This window comes from Trichechus manatus, unplaced genomic scaffold, assembly GCF_000243295.1.
Source record: "Trichechus manatus latirostris isolate Lorelei unplaced genomic scaffold, TriManLat1.0 scaffold00046, whole genome shotgun sequence".
Taxonomy (NCBI): domain Eukaryota; kingdom Metazoa; phylum Chordata; class Mammalia; order Sirenia; family Trichechidae; genus Trichechus; species Trichechus manatus.
Window position 1 is genome coordinate 1,460,385 of NW_004443982.1, and position 21,797 is coordinate 1,482,181.

At 41.4% G+C, this 21,797-nt stretch overlaps 1 protein-coding gene across 1 annotated transcript; it reads right to left on the reverse strand.

The window, feature by feature from the left end:
* Positions 1–12,633: 12,633 nt before the first annotated feature.
* On the reverse strand, positions 12,634–19,708 carry BMP15 (bone morphogenetic protein 15). The gene is made up of 2 exons (XM_004376824.3): positions 19,360–19,708; positions 12,634–13,493 (listed from the first exon to the last, which is right to left on the reverse strand). Exons 1-2 carry the CDS (start codon positions 19,685–19,687, stop codon positions 12,634–12,636), a joined length of 1,188 nt encoding a protein of 395 aa, XP_004376881.1. The 5' UTR covers positions 19,688–19,708.
* Positions 19,709–21,797: the final 2,089 nt, after the last annotated feature.

Consider the following 21,797-nt stretch of genomic DNA (forward strand, 5'->3'; position numbering starts at 1 on the left):
CCCGAGGAGACTTGGACCGGACACAAGACCCCTTCCTGCTGGCCCCAGACCTCTCCCGCTACTGTCTGTGGCCCGAGGGGCCTAGCTTGGACCCCAGACACCTTCCTGCCATCTCCAGACCCCTCCTGCCACCTGCCTGGGAAACCAGGAGATCCACCTGGATCCCAGGACCCCACCCGTGGGCTCCAGACCCCTCCCAACACTGACTATGGCAACGAGGAGATCCAGTTCAGAACCCAGGTCCCTTTCTACCAGCTCCAGAACCCTCCAACCACCACCCATGACAGGAGGGTACTCGACTCGGACCCCAGGCTCCTTTCTGTCAGCTCCTGATCCCTCCTGCTGCTGCCTGTGGCCCCCAGGGGACCCAGCCCAGACCTCAGGCACCTTCCCACCAACTCCAGACCTCTCCTGCCATGTGCTGTGGCACCCGGGTAACTGTCTCAGACCCCATGCCCCTTCCCGCTGGCTCTAGACCATTCCTGCTGCCCACCACAGCACCCAGGGGACCTGGCCCAGATCCCAGGGCCCTTCCTGCAGGCTCTGGAACCAAATCCCGCTGCCCACTATGGCCCTGAGGCAACCTGGCCTGGACCCCAGACACTTCCCCATCAGCTTGGGACCCCCTCCCAGCAGACCACAGCAGCCTTGCTCCAGTACCCAGCCCAGGTGATGCTGCAGACAAATGACTCATCTCCACCCTTTCCTGCTTGACCTACCCTGATGCACCATAGCTGAGCAACTGGCCCTGCACAACAGGACAAGGTGGTGAGAACTATCGTGCCCACAGGTGAGCAAGTAACAAAGCATGCCCAGCCCACCCACTCAGACATAACCAAGGGGAGAAAAGAAAGAACAAAACAAACAATCCTAAAATTAATATATAAAGAAAATATCTGAATGTCTCGGAGGTGGCAGACAATATCAAAACATAAAAATACACGATAAGATGGCTCCAGCAAGTGACTAGAATAAAGCACCAGTTGTCTTTCCAGCAGAAGAAGAGGCACTGGAACTACCTGATAGTAAATTCAAAAGTCTAATATTCAGGGCTCTCCAAGATATTGAGAAAGAGATCAATGAAAACAGAGAAAAAATCATGGAAAACAAAGACAAAACCAACCAAAACAGCCAAAATCAAGGAATACAGGTAAAACAATAGAATTCAAGAAAATACCCTGAGGGACCAAATTACTAGGCTGAGGACTGTGAGGATCACGGTCTCAGAGAACATCTAGCTCAATTGGCAAAACACAGTTTATAAAGAAAATGTTCTACATTCAACTTGGTGAGTAGAGCCTGGGGTCCTAAAAGCTTGTGAGCAGTCATCTAAGATACTCTGCGGTTCTCACCCCATCTGGAGCAAGGGAGAAAGAAGAAAACCAAAGACACAAGGGAAAGATTAGTCCGAAGTACTAATGGACCACAACTACCACAGCCTCCACCAGAATCAGTCCAGCAAAACTAGATGGTGACTGGCTACAACCACTGACTGCTCTGACAGGGATCAAAATAGAGGTTCCTGGACAGAGCTGGAGAAAAATGTAGAACAAAATTTTAACTCACACACAAAAAAAGATCAGACTTACTGGTCTGACAGAGACTGGAGAAACCCCAAGTGTATGGCCCCTGGACACCCTTATAACTCAGTAATGAAATCACTTCTGAGGTCCACCCTTCATCAAAGATTAGACCGATGCATAAAACAAAATGAGACTAAATGGGTACATCAGCCCAGGGGCAAGGACGAGAAGGCAGGAGGGGACAAGAAAGCTGATAATGGGGAACCCAAGGTCAAGAAGGGGAGACTGTTGACATGTCATGGGGTTGGCAACCAATGTCACAAAACAATATGTGTATCAATTGTTCAATGAGAAACTAGTGTGCTCTGTAAACCTTCATCTAAAGTACAATAAAAAAGTACATAAAGTACAAAATTGAATATATAAATAATCACAAAAATGTAAAAGGACTAACTTTACTAGTTAAAGGCCGATAATGTCACACTGAATTTAAGTTTACTTATAAGCACGTACAATGAAGGAATAAAAATATACCAGGCAAATATTAAGGAGCCCTGGTAGCACAGTGGTTAAGCACTCTGCTGCTAACCCAGCAGCTCAGCAGGGGAAAAGACTTAGCAATTTCTTCCTGTGAAGATTACAGACTGGGAAACCCTATGGGGCAGTTCTGCTCTGTCCTATAAGGGTGCTATGAATCGGAATTGGCTTGATGGCACACAAAAACAACAGGCAAATATTACCCAAACAAGGCAGATATATCTCTATATCAATATCAACCAAAATGAAATTTTGAGCATTTAAAGAGGGATATTAAAAAAAGAATGTGTACTGACTGTTTAATGAGAAACTATTTGTTCTGTAAACCTTCATCTAAAGTACAATAAAAAAGGGAAAAAAAAGAATTCAAGAAAATAATACAAGAACAAAATGGCAAAATAAACAATTAGAAATCATACAAAACAGCAATAAGAAATCCAAAAGATAAACAACAAAGTATCAGAAATGGTCAATGCAACAGAAGGATTTAGGAGTAAATTTGAAACAATGGAAGACAGAATCAGTGAAACGGAAGACAAATCCATAATGTCACTTTGTTTGAGGAAAAAACAGAGAAAATAAGAAAAATGAAGAAAGTCTAAGAATTATGTGGGACACAAGAGCAAAAATTTGCACGTGATTGGAGTTCCAGAACAAGTGGAGAAAATGAAAAACACAGAGAGGACCATTGAAAATTTGCTGATAGAAAACTTCCCTAATATCATGAGACATGAAAAGCTGACCATCCAAGAAGCTGAACAAACCCCATGTAGGATAGAACCCAAAAGAAAGTCACCAAGACATATCATAATCACACTCACCAAAACAAAGATAAAGAATCCTGAAAGCAGCTCAAGAAAAATCACATACAAAGGGGAAGCAATAAGACTAAGCTCTGATTAATTGGCAGAAACTGTGTGAGCAAGAAGGCAATGGGAGGATATATACAAAAGTTTGAAAGAAAAAAATTGCCAACCAAGAATAATATATCCTGTAAAACTCTCTCTCAAATATGATGATGAAATTAGGACATTTCCAGTTAAACAGAAATTAAGGGAATTTGTAAAAACCAAACCAAATTTACAAGAATTATTAAAGGGAGCCCCTTGGTTAGAGAACCAACAACATCAGACAACAACCTGAATCTAGGATGCAGGTCAGTATCAGCCAAATACCAACTAAGGTAATGAACACTCAGGGATAAAACAAAACTAAAATATTCAAAATAGGGAACTAGAAACATCAACCTGTAAATGACTACAATGTCAGAACAAAAAAAAGAGGGAATACATGGTATAGATATAGAACTTTCAAATGGAGAGAAAGTCAAGGTGATATCAAGTAATATGAATGGTTAAGTTTTAGGAAGACACAGGTAAATTTCAAGATAACCACAAAGAAAGTCAACAAAACTACTCATCAAAATAAAGAAAAACAAAGTCTCAGTAGACACAAAATCTACAAAAATGAAATTTCAAAAAAAGAAACTCATCACAGAAGAGTAAGAGGAACAAAGAAAACGTCAGCACTACAAAAAAAGCACTACAAAATAGCAATAAACTCACACCTATTGATAATCACACTGAATGTAAAAGGCTTAATGCACCCAAAAAGAGAAAGAGAGTGACAGATTGGATTAAAAAAAAAGGATGTATCAATGTCCTGTCTATGAGAGACACACTTTAGACACAAAGACATAGATATATTAAAAATCAAATGATGGAAAGAAATATATCAAGCAAACAGCAACTGAAAAAAGAACAAGAGTAGTAATACTAATCTCAGATAAAATAGGCATTAAGGCAAAATCCACCATAAAAGACAAGGAAGGATATTATCTAATGATTAAAGGGACAGCCCACCATGAAGACATGACCGTAATAAGTACCTATGCACCCAATGACATGGCTTCAAAATACATAAAACAAACACTAACAGCACTGAAAAGAGAAATTGACATTTCCACAATAATAGTAGGAGACTTTAACACACATTCTTGGACAGAACATCTAGAAAGAAACCACAAAGATACAGAAGATGTAAAGGCCACAGTCAGCCAACTTGATATCATAGACATATATAGAACACTCCACTCAACAAGATCAAAGTGTACATTCTTTTCCAATGTGTATGGAACATTCTCCAGAACAGATAAAATCTTAGGCCACAAAGCAACCCTCAACAAAATCCAAAACACTGAGATAATACAAAGCATCTTCTCCAATCACAAAGCCAGAAAACTAGAAATTAATAACAGGAAGAGCAAGGAAAAAAGCCAAATACATGGAAACTGAATAACACATTTCTTAAAAACCACTGGGTAATAGAAGAAATCAAAGATAGAAGCAAAAATTTTCCAAAATCAAATGAGAATGAAAACACATCAAACCAAAACCTGTGGGACACAGCTAAGGCAGTGCTCAGAGGTCAATTTATAGCAACAAGTGCACACATCAAAAAAGAAGGGACAAGGGACTTCCACAAATTGGCGCTCTAGGCAGAAGCACCATGCCGTCCCTCCACAGCAAAGATCCGAAAAACTAAGCCAAACAGAGAAAACAGCAATCCTGAAACCCTAAAACATCAAATGAAGAGATAAAGAACTCAGCCAAGCACCAATGGAGCAAGAAAACTGACAGAGAATGGAGAACGAGGAGAGATTCATGCAGAGGTCCCCCATCAGTTAACACAGCACGGATCCGCCATCTTGGACTCCTATCAAAGACCAGCAAATAGAGGGTATGAGAAAGCAGCTTCACGGAGTTTCCAGCGGGAGACAGAACAACTGGTAATTTGCAATATACGCTTTCCCACCCAACACCCTTCTTCACCCCCAGTCAGCCTCCCCTGCTTCCCATGGCCACAATCTCTTGGCCGGGAAGCACCGGCTGCTTGGATTCCACCCTCCCACACTAGCCGGCTCTCTGAGTCCTATTTGTTGGCTGCTGGTGTTGCTTTTTTTCCGCTTCTTTTGATTTCTTCCTTACCTCTCACCACCTCCCCCTCCTTTCGCTCAAATACCTGGCTCCGTGTGCCAACTTTGCTTCTTCCTGAGGGGCTGCGGAGCTCTGGTAATTTGTGATATACGCTTCCCCACCCCCCACCCTTCCTCACCCCCACTCAGCCTCCTCAGCTTCCCGTGGCCAGTCTCTTGTCCTGGAAGCATGGTGTCTTAGTTATCTAGTGCTGCCATAACAGAAATACCACACGTGGATGGTTTGAACGAAGAGAAGTTTATTTCCTCACAGTCAAAGTAGGCTAAAAGTCCAAATTCAGGGCGTCAGCTCCAGGGGAAGGATTTTTCTCTGTTCTCTGAGACAATTTACACAATGGCCCTGCCCTCCAGACTCTAGGTATTGGCCACAGTCTCTGGATTTTGAGTGGAGGCCCCTCAGCCTTGGGCTTCAGCTCCGCCTTCCAGCCAATTTTGCTCCCTTGGCTTTAGGCGCACCATTGTCCTAGTCCATCTAAGGGGTGACTCCACCCTTAGAAGCACCAGAGGCCATTGCTCCACCCTTTGAAACCCCTGAGGTCATGGACATACCTTTTGAGACTGAGACAGCTAGGCTTCTTGTGTCCCTAGTCTCTTCAGCTTCTGCTTCCTGTGGTCTCTCAGCCCTTGGGCCTCATGTCCGCATCTGTCCTGCTGGGGCAAGCATTCTAAAGCTCTGTAGCTCCACCGGTATAAGTGCCCGGAGACACCCCACTCCGCCAGGAAGCCTCCTGCACACAGACACTCAGCTCCCTTGCTCCGTGAGTCGGCAAGCCTAGCTCCACCAATAAGTGCCCGGAGGCACCCCACTCAACCAGGAAGCCTCCTGCACACAGGCACTCAGCTCTCTCACTCCGTGGGTCGGCTCCAGCACCGTCTCACACTGGCCTCCTGGTTCAGCTGCTGTTGGTTCTCTGCTGCTGCTGGTCCTCTGTCACTGCCGCACGTCTATCCATTCACAGTTTTAAAACCGCTTCCACATTGAAGGTATCTGTTAGAGCACCACCCCACTCTCTTGGTACCAAATTCTGTCTTAGTTCTCTAGTGCTGCTACAACAGAAATACCACAAGTGGATGGTTTTAATGAAGAGAAGTTTATTTCCTCATAGTCAAAGTAGGCTAAAAGTCCAAATTCAGGGTGTCAGCTCCAGGGGAAGTCTTTCTCTATCTGTCGGCCTTCTCATCAGTGTTCCCTCGGACTAGGAGCTTCTCGGCACAGGGACCCCTGTCCAAAGGAAGCACTCTGCTCCTGGCACTGCTTTCTTGATGGTATGAGGTCTCCCTGTCTCACTACTCACTTCTGTCTTTTATATCTCAAGAGATTGTCTCAGGACACAATCCAGTCTTGTAGATCAGGTCCTGCCTTACTGACACAACTGCCACCCATCCTCCCTCATTAACATCATAGAGGCAGGTTTAAAACATACAGGAAAATCACACAGTACCAGGAATCATGGTCTAGCCAAATTGATACACACATTTCTGGGGAGACATAATTCAAACCATGACGGTGTTGTTAACCATTGTCATAAAATAATATGTCTACTAACTGTTTAATGAGAACACTGTTCTGTAAACCTTCATCTAAAGTACAATTGAAAATAAAAAAAAAATTAGGTAGCCCTGGTTGCACAGTGGGTAAGCACTTGGCTGCTAATGGAACGGTTGGCAGTTTGAACCCACAGCCTCTTCACTGGAGAAAGATGTGGCAGTCTGTCTCCATAAAGATTACAGCCTTGGAAACCATATGGCACAGTTCTACTCTGTCCTATAGGGTCATTATGAGTCGGAATTGACTCTACAGCTGTGGGTTTGTTTTTGTTTGTTTGGTATTATAAATATGTTCAAAGAGTTAAAGGAAACCACATCTAAAGGATTAGAGGATTTTAGCTAAAGAACAGATTGGCTCACAAAATAAAGGATATCACCCCTGAGTACTGCACTCCTTAAAAAAATCATCTATATGAGACCAGTCAACAAGTACTCTAACACAAGGGTGAGAAGATGGGAGCAGTGAAACTAGATTACTGGAAATAACAGGAAAAACTCAGAATTGAAATAATGAGAATGTTGACACATTGTGAGAAATGTTACCAATGTCTCTGAACAATTTGTGTAGAAATTTTTAAATGGGAACCTAATTTGCTGTGTAAACTTTCACAAAAACACAATAAAAATATTATTAAAAAAAAAAGAATTCAAGGAAAGTATGAGAATGTTGTCTCACCAAATAGAGAATAGCAGTAAATACAAATTATTAAAAGTTACCAAACAAGAATTCTAATATTGAAAAGTACAATAACTGAAATGAAAAAAAAATCACTAGAGAGGCTCAACAAAGATTTGAGCTGGCAGAAAAAGAATCAATATACTTGAAGATGTTGTTAGGTCCTGTTGAGCCATTTTTGTCTCAAAGTGACCTTGTGTGACAGAGTAGATTGGTCAATTAAATTTATCCTGTCTAAAGAACAGAAAGAAAAGGGATGGTATAAAATTTAACAGCGACTCAGTTACCTGTGGGACACTATCAAGCATACCAACATATTTGTAATGAAAATCACAGAAGGAGAGGAGAGAAACGCAGAAGGAATATTTGAAAACATAATGTCCAAATACTTTCCAAATTTGTTTAAAAAAAATGAAACGACCTTAATCTACACATACAAGAAGTTCAATGAACTCTAAGAAGCATAAACTAAAAGAGAGCCACATTGTAACATATCATAATCAAACTTTCAAAAGACAAAGAGAATCTTGAAGGCAGCAAAACAGAAGTGGCTCATTATGTACAAGAGATCCTCAATAAGATCAACATCTTACTTCTCCTCAGAAATAATGGAGACTAGAAAACAGTGAAATTACATATTCAGAGCATTGAAAGAAAAAGACTAAACCACGAATTCTACATAAAGCAAAACTATCCCTCAAAACAAAGGAAAAGTTAAGACTTTTCCAGATAAATAAAAACTGGAGAATTCATCACTAGCAAATCTGCTCTAAAGAAATACTAAAGGAATCCTTCATGCAGAAATGAAAAGATAATACAGAGTAACTATAATCCACATGAAGAAATAAAAAAAATACCAGTAGAGGTAACTATACAAGTATATACGACAGTATAAATGTATTTTTTTATTTGTAACTCTTCTTCTATCTTATTTAAAAGACAATTACATAAAGCAATAATTATAAAACTGTTGATGAGCTTATAAAGATGTAATTTGTACAAAAACAATAGCACAAAAAGGAGAAAGTGAACAGAGGTGTATAGGAGCAAGTTTTTTATACTATTTAAAATTACTTAGTACCAATCTGAATTATACCATTGCTATCGAGTCGATTCTGACTCAGAGATCCTATAGGACAGAGTAGAATGGCCCCATAGGGTTTCCAAGGAGAAGCTGGTAGATTTGAACTGCTGACCTTTTGGTTATCAGCCAAATGCTTAATCACTTCACCACCAGGACTCCAATCTGAATTAGACTGTTATAAATTAAAGGCATTAAATTTAATTCCCAGGGAAACCACTAAGATAATAGCTAAAAAGATATAGTAAAAGAAATGAAAAGGGAATTAAAATGGTACACTAGAAAATATTTAACACAAAAGAAGGTAGCAATGGAGGAAAGGGAGAACGAAAGACGTAAGACATATTGAAAACAAATTGCAAAATGGAAGATGTAAATCCTACCTTTTCAGTAATTATGTTAAATTAAGATAAACTCCCCAATTGAAAGGCAGAGATTGGCAAAATGGATAAAAAGTGGCCCAACCATATGTTGTCTACAAGAGACACTTAAGATTCAAAGACACAAGTAGGCTGAAAATAAAGAATGAAAAAAAAAATAAAATAAAAAGAATGTACCATGCTATCAGTACCCAAAAGAGCAAGAGTAGCTATACTAATTGTGATGGTTAATGTTATGTGTCAACTTGGTGAGGCTATGGTTCTGTGGTTTGGCAGACATTTTTGTAATCACCTTCCATTCTGTGGTCTGATGTGAGCAGCTAATAAGTTAAAAGGGGAGTTTCCTTGAGGGTGTGGACTTCCTCCAATATATAAATGGATACTCTGGCAAAGATCACTAGCTCTCTCTACCTGCACTCTTCTCATCACCTGACCTCCGATTCTTGGGACATAAGTGTACAGATGTCTCCAGCCTGCCACCTGACCTGCACGTTTTGGATTTGCTAGCTCTCCACAACCCCTTGAGCCAGCAGGGGTCCTCAGCTTGCCACCTGACATACAGATTATGGATTTGCCAGCCCCTGCAGCCCTGTGAGCCAAAAGAGATCTCCAGCTTGCTGCCGGACCCACGGATTTGGGACTTGCCAGCCTCTACAATTGCGTGAACTATTTCTTTAAAGTAAATCTCTATATTTATATATACATTTCACTGGTCTTGCTCCTCTTGATAACTCAGGCTAAGATGTGGTACCGAGAGTGGTTCTAGAGGAACAAAAATCTTAAGGATAAGTTTTATGAATTGGTTCTCAAGTCTGGCTAGATTTAACAGCACTAATGACTATTTCCAGTAATAAAAAGAACATTGTTAATCCATGACATGATGTGGCAATAGAGATATGCAAAATATCACCACCATCAGATCAAATACTTGAGAGAGACAAGGCTCTGGGTGATCATGTATTTGATACCCTTAAACATTTTTTGTCAAACTGTCAAGTATAATGAAGCTGGCTGGTTGCTCTCACTTTTGCTAGATAAAGTAGAGAAAGAAAAGGATGAGCTCAGGGCTTCAAAGTCCCAGCTTTGAGCATAAAAGATCTGAAAGTTAATTGTGTCCTGAAAGAAAGTCTTATTTCTTGTAGTAAACCCATTGCCGTCGAGCTGATTCCAACTCATAATGACTCTATAGGACAGGGTAGAACTGCCCCATAAGGTTTCCAAGGAGTGACTGGTGGTTAGAAACTGCTGACCTTTTTGTTAGCCGCCGAGCTCTTAACCTCTGGGCCACCAGGGTTCTAATTTCTTGTAGTAACAGAGCTGATATTGCTGAAAACCAAACCCAGAGTCTTATCATAAGAATGGCTGAATTACAATTCCAGTTGCATTCCCAACCTTGAAATGTCTCTGAAGTTAAATTGAGGGTATTGGTTGGAAATAAATAGGATCCTGAAAATTGTGATGGGGACATGTGAAGCTGAGGAAACTGAGCCCCTAAATTCTGTTGAATCACCCTTGATAGTATAATCAGCCCTTCCACCCCCATCTGAAGAGATTACTCCAGCTTTTTCTGCTAAATCATCTTTGCCACTAAAATCAGCCCTCCCAACCCCATCTAATGAGATTAACCAAGCTCTCTCCAGAAGTCTTTGCCTGAAGCATCATCTGAGGCAGATGCCTTGCAAGACATTGCTGAATGTCCCCAGAACCCACCCTCACGACTCATTTTTGCTTTTAGACTTATAACTAAACTCAAGTCCCAGTGAGCCCCAAGAGGTTGTACAAAGTGTGACCCATGAATAGGCACAAAAATTAATAGTCTCATGTACAAACTATATCTTATATTACATTTACCCAAATGGAAGATTATGAAATATATGAGTATTGAAATATTCATGAGAAATGCATCCTTTACAAAAAGTAGTTGCCTTGTGTTTGTATTCATCAAGGACTTACTATGTGCCAGGTTCTGGTAATACAGAAATGAGCGAGGCACAGTTGACACCCTCAAAAGGAGCTCCATCTTTTTGCAAAAATATAGTTACACTAAGATATGTTAAAGAACATAGTGTTCTGTAAACAAAGAGGAGGGGCACCCACCTGATTCTGGGGTGTCATGGGGGCATTGGTGAGATGAAGAGACTTGTCTGAGCTGATTCTCAAAGATACAGTAAAGAAGGTAGATGGGAAAATTGATGTTAAGAAATAGCTCCTCAGGCAGGGAAATAAACTTTATGTATTTACAGACTTGAAAGCTATTCAGTCTATCTGGAACCAATTGTTGAGAAGGGAGTGGTGAGATGAGTTCATTTATGAGGGACAGGAAGAAAGAGATAGGGATTTACTTTTGACAAACACTTGAAACCAGCATAAATCCACCCCATCCCCCTGAGAATTAAGACTAATCAAGGGACAGTGGGGCAGGGGAAAAGACTCACTGGGCTTCCTCAGAGAAGCCCTTTGGTGAGGGCTGCTCCCTAGCAGTTCTGCCTGCTAGTGAGCCTTTAGAGAGCAGAACTTCTGAGGAGCTTCCAGCTTTGCCCCTTAGGGTTGGGCTCTTGGCCTAGTCTCTAGGATCATAGCTAAAGGCACCAGAGGAAATAAATTCCTCCCATCCACTCCTCCAACTCCCAAAACATTCAAGATTCTCTTTAACAAAAAAATGATTTATTTACAACACAGCCCAGCATGAGTAGAAAGGAATCAAACTGCAAGCATCATTCAATTCAAGGTAGAGCTCCATGCTTCCCAAAGACAGCAAACACATCTCCCTTCAGAGACCCATGCCCAGAGCCAAGTTGAACACATGAAGCAGGAAAGCCCAAAGTGAAGTCTGCCCCAGGCCTTAGCATGCTACACTCTTTTACCACAGCCCTTCAAGCTTCCTAGCTGCAGCATCTTATCCCCCTCCACCTTTACCCCCATCTCTACCTCCACCTCTAGTTAGGCCAATTTCTAATCTGAGCCACCAGGGAACTTTTTGAGTGAGAGAATTAAGAGGTTTAAGTGTTATATAAAACAAGAAAATATTCTGTGAAATCTAACATTCCATATAAAGTTTAAAATGACCCCCTATACATAATCCTAATCAGCAATGGCAGCTCTTCCCTTTTTCACCACAGATGCAGATGTTTTTGAAGTCTTTGCCATCTCAGACAGCTCCATACTCAAATTTCCCTCTTGGCCTTACTAAGTGTTACTGTCCTCATCCTCGTACAGAAAGGAATCTCAAGTACTGTTCCAAGGTTCAGAGGCAGAGAGGAAAAGCCCTGACAGCTTAGAAAAAGATTTCCTTCCTTCTGTTCCTCTCAAAAGATTTCTATGGAGACTGTTAGCTAAAAATTGTCTAGGCCCTGTGAGAATAGTTTTAGATTTAGAGGGCAATCCAAACACAGAAGCCGGAAGTCTTTCATATTAGGTACTAGTTTCTAGGATATAGGAGACAAGGAAGGAAAGGGAGTATAAAATTCCAAGTTGCTTTCTTCACCCAAAATCTTTTAAGAGCCTCAGAAGATGGACACAAGGAAGAATCTACTTTTCCCAGGCCTTGGTGAGATAATTCCTAAAGTTCTACCACCATAGACTAGTGACTTTTGACAAAGTCACAATAAAGGAGACAAGAAAATAGAGCATCTCCAAAGGAACATCTTACCCAAGCCATTAAGGACTATGATTAGTGGTCAAAAAGTACTGATCCATGCTAGGAGATTGGTATCAGAACAATGTATATAAACTAAAGAGCTCACAAATAGAAGTGACTTAAGTAACTATACTGAGGCAAGGAATAGAACCTATGGATTAGGTAAAGGAACACTTGCAGTTTCAACATTGATAATTGTTTATTTTTAGCCCTTCTACAATTTCTTGGGAAACCTGAGCTAGCTGTATCTTTGCTGTCACCTGCACGTGCAGGACTGGGCAATCATATCCTCATATTCCTTGTACAAGATACTCCCATTTGGCTCAATCAGAAGGATACTAATGGGAACATACTTATAGGGGACACAGGAGGGCTGAGGGACACTCTGGTTCACCAGCTCATTGACAAGGTTCTGGATAATGGCATGATTGGGGGAATTGAGACCGTAACGTAGTACCCGAGGGCAGACTCCCTTACAGTAGTTTGGAGTGTAGAGATGTGGAGCAATGATCCAGTGATCCCAGCCCAGCTGACGGAAGCTGACTTGGAAAGTGTGGAGGGAACACTGGTTCTGTTCAGGCCCATCATGTCCCCAGGAGAGGCCAGGAACCTCAGACACAATGCTGCCTGCTTGCCGGGACTTCCGCAATGGAAGAGATGATTCCCTTTCCATAAACTCCTCCAGGCCTCTGGGGAGAAGTATGGCCTTCTGAACACTTTTATTGGTATCATTGAAATAGAGTAACAAGAAGGCAACATCCATGGAGGAAGTCCCATGCCACCGGAGCTCAAGAATCTCACTACCTTTTTGCTGCTGACACACAAATTGGAGTCGCAGGACCCTGCGCCCCTTGTGATTCCAGAGCCTTTGCCAAACATATTGTGTGATGTCCATCTCTGTCCAAGCTTTGGAAAGAAGGGAAGACTCTGAGGAACCTCCTCCTGAAGAAGGAAAATGGTTGGTTAGGGTTTTCTGGACCCAGGGCTCCACATGGCAGGAGAAGTGGAAGTGAGCTAGGTGGAGTTGATGGCGGTAAACTACAGCGGCTCTGACTAGTTGGTAAGCCACTCGGTTTGGTCTTAGAGGAAACTCCAGGGTCTGTATACGCCAAGGGCCTGCATAAGTAAGAGGAAACAAGAGCAGGGGATTAGATTCTCACCTACCAGCCTGAATCTCCCTCACAAACCTACTCAATACAGACTGAAAACTGATCAGCCTGAAAATTAACTCAAGATAATAGCTATCATTTATTGAGCACTTACTAAAGTACTAGATGCTTTACATGCATTAGCTATTTAATCCTCAGTAGTGTATGAGATAGATATCTCCATTTTACAGACAAGGAAATTGAGACCCAGAAGCTCTGTCAAAGGACACACAGCCAGTGTGTTGTAGAATCAGGATTTGAACCCAAGTCTGCTTCCCTTAGAGAAACTGTCTTATTTTTAGATCACTCAGTACTAGACTCAAAAAACTAAAATATATAAGTATGTTATATGTATATTGTATATATGGGAGAGTTATAATCATATTACTAGTTGAATCTTAAAAGGAGATCAATTAAGAAGAGAATCATTGAGACATACATGGACTAAGAAAAGAATCCTTGGGTCACATCACTGTACAGATGCCAGCTTTGAGGCAACAGTCCAATATGGGGGCTATGGCCTCTTATCAATTCAAATCCAGGGCCAAGTTGCCTAAAAAGTAATTGTATCTATTCACCCCTACTTGTGGCAGCTATTGTGCCATTTCTGCATCCTACTGACTTTAAGAATTGCTTCTGTGGGCTATCAGATATGATAACAAAAGCACGAACAGCAAAAGACAAAATAAAATAGATAAATGAAAAAACTAAATACTTTTGTTCAAAGGACTTTATCAAAAAAGTGAATAGACAACCTACAGAATGGGAGAAAAATTTTGGGAACCATATATCCGATAAGGGTCTAATGTTCAAGATATACAAAACACTTCTACAACTTAAAAAGACAAAAAATCCTATCAAAAAAGGGCAAAGGACTTGAACAGATATTTCACCAAAGAGGATATTCAAATGACCAACATTGAAAATATGTTCAATATCATTAACCATTGTTGTGTGCCGTCGAGTCAATTGCGATTCATAGTTGATCCTATAGGACAGAGTAGAAATGCCCCATAGAGTTTCCTAGGCTGTAATTTTTACAGGAGTAGCCACAGGGAGTAGCTGGTGGGTTCCTTGAAAGACCTTGCAGTTAGCAGCCCAGAGTTTAACCATTGTGTAAGGAGGGCTCTTTCATTATCCGTTAGGGAGATTGCAAATCAAAATCACAATGAGATATTATCTCACCACCGTTAGAATGACAGTGACCAAAAAAAAGGGAAAACAGGTATCGCTAAGGTTGTGGAGAAACATTTACTTTGCTGATGGGAATGTAAAATGGTACAACCACTGTGGAAAAAAGTTTGGTGGTTCCTCAAAATGTTGAACATAGAACTACCATAAGACCCAGCAATCCCAATCCTAGGTATATATCCAGAAGAAGTGAAGGCAGGAACTCATACAGAAACCTGTACCCCAATGTTCATTGCAGCACTATTCACAATAGCAAAAGGTGGAAACTGAGATGTCCATCAAAAGATGAATGGATAAATAAAATGTGTTACATACATACAATGGAATATTACTCAGCCATAAAGAGAAATGAAGTCCTAATGCATGCCACGGAGTCCTGATGGCTCAGTGGTTAAGAGCTCAGCTGCTAACCAAAAGGTTTGAATCCACCAGGCACTCTTTGGAAGCCCTATGGGGAAGTTCTACCCTCTCCTATAGGGTCATTATGAGTCGTAATCAACTCGATGGCAATAGGAATGCATGCCACAACATGGATAAACCCTGAGAACATTATGCTGAGCAAAATAAATCGGTCGCAAAAGGACAAATACTGTATGAGCTCACTTACGTAAAATAAGCAAATATATAAAAAACAAAAATTAATAGTGATTACTAGGGGTGAGAGGGAGGGGGAAAGGGGGAGTTTTTGTTTAGGGGGCAGTGAGTTTATGTTAACGGTGGTGGAATAATTTGGAAAAGGATGGTGAGAATGGTTGCCAAACTTGAAGAATGTAATCAATGTCACTGAATTACACATGTAGAAATCGTTGAATTGGTGTATGTTCTGCTATGTATATTTTCTCTACAATAAAAATAATTGCTTCTGGAACATCATTTCCCTTATTATGCCATTTGTCCCTTAACCCTCTACCTCTCCCTTTTCCATTCCTTGCTGAAAGTGGTTCTTCATTTACACCATTCATTTTACTATCATTCCCCTGTCAAAAAGAAAAATTAATAAGACATCTTACTTTGATTTTAAGCTTTTCATACCCATGAAACCAAATATTCACAGTAAAGAAATTCCTGACCAAAATTAATCCTGCCAGTGGCTTTTCTTTCACCCAAAGTTGCTACTCCTTTCTTTCCTGGTCAAAGCCAGGCTTACTAAATTTGAATTTCAAAAAAGATACGGCTGGGTGGAAGGCCAGAGGCCATCTTGTGACCTAATACCAGTTGATCTCAATAAAAGGAGAAGGGCAAGTTTCAATAATCATGGTAAGATAAGCCAAGGGTTTATTTTCTGTATTTCTCCTTCCTGTTCTCTTTATAAGCCTCATTGTACCTACCTTACTTTGAGCCAGGGCTTCAAACCTGGTCCTTCCAGTTCGAACCCCTGCTGAGAATTTGCATTTCTAACAAATTCTCATGAAGTTATACATAAGAATCACCTGGTGATTTTGTTAAACTGTAGATACTGATTCAGTTTATCTGGGGTGGAAATGCAAATTCTCAACAGGGGTTCAAACTGGAAAGACCAGGTTCCAAGCCCTGCTTTGTCTGGAATCAAAATGGTTTCCCTATATGCATATAGAATAACTGTTTAGAATAAAACTTATGTTCAAATTTTGAGTTTTGATTATTTTTAACACCCTAAATATAAATTTCAACAAGGCCTTGATCGCAGGAATATTGTATTTGTTGAGAATTATACTAGAAGCTGCATACCTTAGTGATTAAGAGCTTTAACCCAAACTGTAATGCTGACACCCAGTGGCCAAAAAGTTGGAAGTCTGTAGTGCTCAGAACATCTGTGCCCCCAAGAGCAAAAATTGCAAAAACCAGGCATTCCAGAAAAAAAACCTTCTTTCGTCTTCAAACATTTTATCATTAAATATTTCCATGAACTTTATGAACTATTCACCTAATCTTTCTTCACTGAATCTTCAAGCCTGGAATTCTTCAGTAGGCCTTGGATGTTTGATATAGAAGCTTTTAATGTCTTGATGCTCCAGGATATTTTTAAAAATTCAGATTCCAACTTAAGCTTAATACACCCTCAGGTTTTGGGGCACTAGACAGCATTCATACAAGTTATTTGTATTTTCTTGCTCAAGGTACTCTGAACTCCCATCTTATAATTATCTTTCCAATAGGCCCACCCATACAACTGCCCCACTCTGCCTGAAAAAGAACCCAACCCAACTCTCTAGCAATCTGTCTGGTGAGGAACTGCCCTTTCCTCTGAGACCTTAACATCACATGTTTCCTGGAGCAGGGTGGGGTTGCTAAGGCTCAGAGCCAGGAAGGGTCTGCTCAGAAGTTTTCAGGGAAAGGGCTGACTCACACATCCTGTGTGATTGAAGCTGGCATGGCTCTCCAGGCAAGCTTGATTCAGCTGGGCCATCATCTGATGGAAAACAGGCCCTGCTTTTTTTGTCATCTGCTTCTGAATCCTTTCTAGACTCCATAGGCACTAGTAGGTCCCACATTCAGACCATAACACTCACCCAATTCTAGGCATCCTCTTTTCCAGTCTCATACTATGTGTAAAAACTTAATCAATGGCTTTCTGCTGCATTTAGGAATGAAATCCAGATTTCGTATCATAACTTACAAGGCCCTGCTTCTCATCAGCTTCAGATCCTGCCACTCTCTGTGATGCTTACTAGGCTCCAGCCATCCTAGTCTTCCTTCCTTTAAGTAGGACAAACTTGTTTCTACCCTCTGGGCCTTTGCACATGCTGTTCCCTCTACCTAGAGCCAGCTTCCCTCTGCTCTTCACATCGTTAGATTCTTATCTTACAGGCTTCAACTCAAATGTCACCTCTTCAAAGATGTCTTCCCTAACCACCCCACTTAAAGGAGAATTTATCTGCCATTCTCTATCACAACAACCCATTTCATTCTGATAGCACTTACCAAAAGTTGTATTTACCTGTGTTTGTTTGTCTCACCAATAAGAAGATATGCTTCCTGAGAGAAGAGGTCTTGCTTCTCTTGAACATACCTGTATGCCTGGCACTCATTAGGTGCTGAATAAATGAATCTCCACCAAAACCTAGATATTTGCTTTTTCCTAAATTGAAGTGCACTTCTCTGTCTTCATGTAGCCCCCTTACTCCTTCCCCAAGGTCCAGCTCTAATACTACCTCCTCAATTAGACCTTCAGACAACCTCACTGCTTCCCTTTCTTTGCTTCAAGCAGTAAGCCATTTCTTCTTTAGAGTCCTGGGAGCCCTATTGCTTATCTTTTTCAAAACATTTGTCATACTGTAACATCATTATGTGATTATTTACCTATCCCTTCTACTATACTGGGAGCTCCTAGAGGTCAGGGAATCAGTTTTATTTGCCTCTATATACTTACCCCAAACACAGTGCCTGCACACGATTAAAATCTTTTGGGGAGGCAGCACAGCATGGTGATTAAGAACACAGGCTCTGGACCTGACAGCCTGAGTTTGATACCCATCTCTAGAAATTGCTAGCTGTGTGGCATTAGGTAAGTTACTCTGAGCCTCGGTTTATTTACCTTTAAAATGGGTATGTTAATAGTATCCACCTCATATGGTTGTGGTGAAGATTAAGGAAGATAATGTTTATAAACCACTTTGCACAATGCCTGAGCTTACTAGCAAGGGGAATTTTGGTTGTTTCACTGGGGGTGGAGGGGGGTGGGGGCGAGGAATTTTCTGTTGTCATCTCTGAGACTAGTGAAGGCTGGAGATTGATCTCAGAAGGTTCCCAAGAGTTCCTTGAAGTTGATGACTGTCTACGTTCTCTAGAGAGCCATATATTTCAAGAGTCTACCGCCGTGCTAGAACAGTGTCTAATGCAGATGTTCAAAGTAGAATCAAGAATGACAGGGACAAAGAAAAAGATTCCAAAATACATTTGGTATCAAAATCCCAAAGTAGCAACATGGCCTAAATAGAAGAGCTGTTTGGTGTACAAGGATATTGAGGTACTTCATTTAAAGACTTGAGAAGTTATGGACAGAATTTAGAATCAGACAAATGAGCTCAAATCCCATCTCTGCCACCCACTATCTGTGTGACCTTTGCAATTTACTTAACCTCTCCATGCTTCAGTTTTGTTATCTTTAAAAATTAGGCTAACTGCCCCTGAAAGCTAATGATAGCAGCTGTCGTTAAGGGTTAAATACAATAACAGATGCTCACAGAGCCAGATACACAGGCCCTCAGATATTAAATTGTTTCTGTATTTCTGAGGCCTTGTAAGTTTCTCCAACTCAGCATACTATATTCTTTGCCTTCTAAAGAGTAAAATAATACATAAAGAGTCCTCCACAAGAAAATATATGGGTATTTCTCAATTAGTTTTCAGAGATGCAACAAACAACAGATTTTTTCTTGTTGTTGCTGTTAAGATAGGGGCTGACATCATTTAGTTGTCCTAGAGCCTGGGAGAGAGTCCTCAGGTAGGTTCCAAGGCAATCTGTTCTTAAAATAGAGCACTAAAGGAAGTAGGCTTGGAGCAATCTTCTCCCAAGCTGGCCATCCTTTGAAAACCAGGCCTGAGAAAATACCCTACCCACAAGGCAATAAGGCCTGACAGTAAAACCACACATTCCCTTCTCTCTGCACAATTCTTCCCCACTTTTCTGCCCTCCATGGAAGGATGGGGGCATAATAACTCACCTCTGAGTGGCCTAGCTACACTGGCCAAAGGCCTCACCAGCCTCACCATTGTGGCCCCAATGGTGCGGTTCTCCCTAGGGTGTCCCTGCAGGTCAGCTGATCGCTGGTACAACTCCAGCATGTACTGCAGGGGATGTCCTAGGAGCCGTGGCTTCCTCCGCTGCTTGCCAGGGGTTTCTTCTAACAGCTCCAGAACAAGAGGCAAGGAAGGGGCCTCGGCCAGGAGAGCAATAGAGGACTGTCCAACCCTTGCCATGTGGACCCTGTGTTCCATAAAAATTACCAGTCCCCAAAGAAGAAGGGTTCTAATGATGCTAAGAAGGACCATCTTGAAAGCCTTAGCATTCAGCAACAGCCTCCAGCCCAAGCTCTGACCCTTTCTTCTCATGCAGGTAATTGCATCCTGGCTCCACAACCACAAAGGATGGGCACGAAAAAAAGAAAGGCAGGCAGGCTCTATGTTGCTTCCTCTGGGAGGAACTTCCGGACAAGAGGAGGTCTCCTAACTTGGTCTCTTTACATTAAAAGAAACAGAAACAGCAGGTGGGACAAGGCAGCATGCCTCCCTGTCCCCCACCCTTTGCTCTTCAGGACTGGGAACAAGATAGTACTTATTCAAAGGCTGAGGGAATATAAAAGGAGCGATCCATTCCAGGACCTGTTCCCCTATCCACTAGGATGAAAAAAAAAGCAACCCTTGCCTGCCCTGCACCACAGCTTTAAAGGTAGTTTCTTAATCAGTTCTTAAAGGGCCAGGGGCCTTTTGCTCCCACCTCATGTCTCTAATGTAGCAGTTCCCAAAGTGTGGTCTGCTAATCACTTGCAGCAAAACTATCTGGGGTGATTGTTAAGAATACTGGTCCAGACCCAAACACTGACCCTTTGGCGGTGGGTCCAGAAATCTGAATTTTAACAAGTGCTACAAGAAGTTCCCATGTGATCTAAAATGTGCGAACACTGTGAGTATGGCTGCTAGAACTTAAAGAATATGACTTAACAGTGGTTCTCAATCTTAGCTGTACATTGGAATCACCTGGGGAGATTTAACTATTATGGGTGCCTGGGCACCTTCCCCAGAGAGTCTGATGTAATAGGTCTGGGGTACTACCAAGGCATCAGAATTTCTTAAAGTTCCCCCAAGTGACTTTAATATGCAGCAAAGTTTGAGAATTGTGGTTTAAAATGTTCTGGTTTACCATGGAAGGGGCTGAGATTCTGAGTGGGCTTCATCAAAGAAGCCAGAGACAGTGGAAGATGAATCTGCAGAAGTTGGCTGGGAGCTCATTTTGCTTGGCTGGTAATGGGAGGCAGCTGTGTTGACCCAGTTGGTTAAGGCTGCCCCAGGCCAGGATTCTGCAGAAAAATGGTCACTGTAGCCCTGGACCTAAACAAGCAGAAGCAGCTTGTTGCGGCTCTTGAGAAAAGATGCAGCAGGAAGTCAAGACCAGGCTCTAGGAGATGATGAGGCAGGCCTGACTTGTGGGAAGCCTTTACCTCATACCAAGAATATCTATGGACAAGAAATATTGCAGAGCAGGCATAGACTTTGTAATCAAACAGACCTGTGCTTGAATTACTGAGTCTGTCTCTTATTAGCTTAATTTAACCTCTCCAAGGAAAATTTCTTTACTTCTATGAGCCTCCATCTCCTCACCTGTAAAATGGAGATAACATGTTTCACCTTACCCGGTTGTTGTGAGGATGCAAGGAAATAATCTATGTTACTTTCTCAAAGCCTAATTAGACACATGATATATGGTTACATGCTCAAAATCATTTGTTTCCTTCCTCTGTTTTTTCTAACAGGCCCTTGGGTCCTGGCATGTATTGTATATTGGAAAACAGAAGGCATGCACTTAGGGATCATCTAGATTTGGACTCAAATCCAAGCTCAACAACATATTAGCTGGGTGACCTTAAGCAAGGTTTCTCCCAGCCTCAATTTCTTCATCTATACTGCTGACTCCTTCAGAGAGTTGTTGTCAGGGTTATAATAATGATGTAAATATACAACCGGTTGGTAAGGGATATAAACACATGACTCACAGTAGACAAAAAGCCTGAATTGCCAAAACATATGTAAAGCTGTAATAAAAATTTAAAAATGCAATTTAAAATCACATAAGATACAATCCCACATCCATTAGATTGGCAGCATATTAGAAGTCTTACCCTAACAAGTCCAGGCAAGGATGTAGAACACAGGTTACTTGCTTACACTGCTGGTGGGAATGTGATTTGGTACAATAACTTTGGAGAGCAATCTGGCATTACCTCTAGTGAAGTTAAAGATGTACAATTCAGCAATACTATTGCTAGAGTAGTAGCTTTCAGATATCTTTGCCCATGAGTCAGGAATAAATATATCTTGCATTGCAACCCAAAACAAGCACAAGCACATACAGTTACACTCACATATATACCCAAAGTAAACATTT